The sequence below is a fragment of the Dipodomys ordii genome, unplaced genomic scaffold (assembly GCF_000151885.1).
Source record: "Dipodomys ordii isolate 6190 unplaced genomic scaffold, Dord_2.0 Scaffold129, whole genome shotgun sequence".
NCBI lineage: Eukaryota > Metazoa > Chordata > Mammalia > Rodentia > Heteromyidae > Dipodomys > Dipodomys ordii.
Genome location: NW_012267345.1, coordinates 2,275,057 through 2,275,861, shown reverse-complemented (window position 1 = coordinate 2,275,861; position 805 = coordinate 2,275,057). Strand labels below are relative to the sequence as shown.

The following is an 805-nucleotide window of genomic DNA, read 5'->3' as shown; positions in this document are numbered from 1 at the left end:
TGTGTGTTTGGGGTCTGTGTGTGGCGTGTGTGCGTGTTTGGGGTGTGTGTGTGTGTGTGTGCTGGAAACCGGCCTGGAGTGCTGGGTGTGCCCCGCTCACCTCGCCTTCGCCCCGAGAGGAAACCCCTAAGTAGACTGGGCTGGGAGCAGCGTTGCCACCCAAGGGGCACGGGGAGGAACGCCTGGGCCCAGGGCCGGCGCCCGCTGGGGTCCCCACGGGGGCCCTGCACTCGGACCAGGCAGGCGGGCAGAACGAGAGCCACTCCGGGAACCAGGAGCGGCCGCAAGGGCCGCAGAGGCCCGAGACGCGCACCGCGACCCCCGTAAGCCTCGGGGCCCGGGGCCCAAGCCGCGACGGGGGCCGTGAGGCGGGAACCCGGGGGAGGGCGAAGCCGGAGCCCCGGGAGTCGGGGCGCCCGTGCAGTGCGGGCCCGGCAGGTACCTTGGCCTGCGGAGTCCATGGTCCGGCGACGGCCGAGAGGCAGCTGGGGTCGGATCGGGGTGGCGGGCGCCGGAGGAGAAGCGCCGGCGGTGCGGGCGGCGCCGGGCGTCGCCAGCCGAGTACACACAAGCCAGCGGAAGTGCCGAGCCCCGCGGCGACGCGTCATCAACGCTGCGCCAGCCCACTTCCGCTCGGGCGGGCGCCTCGCCTTCGTCCCGCCCTCGCAAGAGCCGTCCAATGGGGAGCGTCTGTTGGCCAGCTCGGTTTGTGCGCTCCAACCTGATAGGCCGAAGCTGCAGCGAGGCCGGAAGCCGAGGCGGTGGCGCGTCCTCCCAGGCGGACCCCGCCCGCGAGAGGCCCAGG

The 805-nt window shown here is 73.5% G+C and overlaps 1 protein-coding gene across 1 annotated transcript in view; it reads right to left on the bottom strand.

Annotated features, from left to right (window-relative positions):
- Nucleotides 1-626, bottom strand: part of Tpd52l2 (tumor protein D52-like 2) — a 22,821-nt gene extending 22,195 nt beyond the window's left edge. Inside the window, exon 1 of the mRNA XM_013030391.1 lies at nt 443-626. Coding sequence (XP_012885845.1) covers nt 443-608 — 166 coding nt within the window. The 5' untranslated portion in view covers nt 609-626. The remainder of the gene's footprint in view (nt 1-442) is intronic.
- Nucleotides 627-805: the final 179 nt, after the last annotated feature.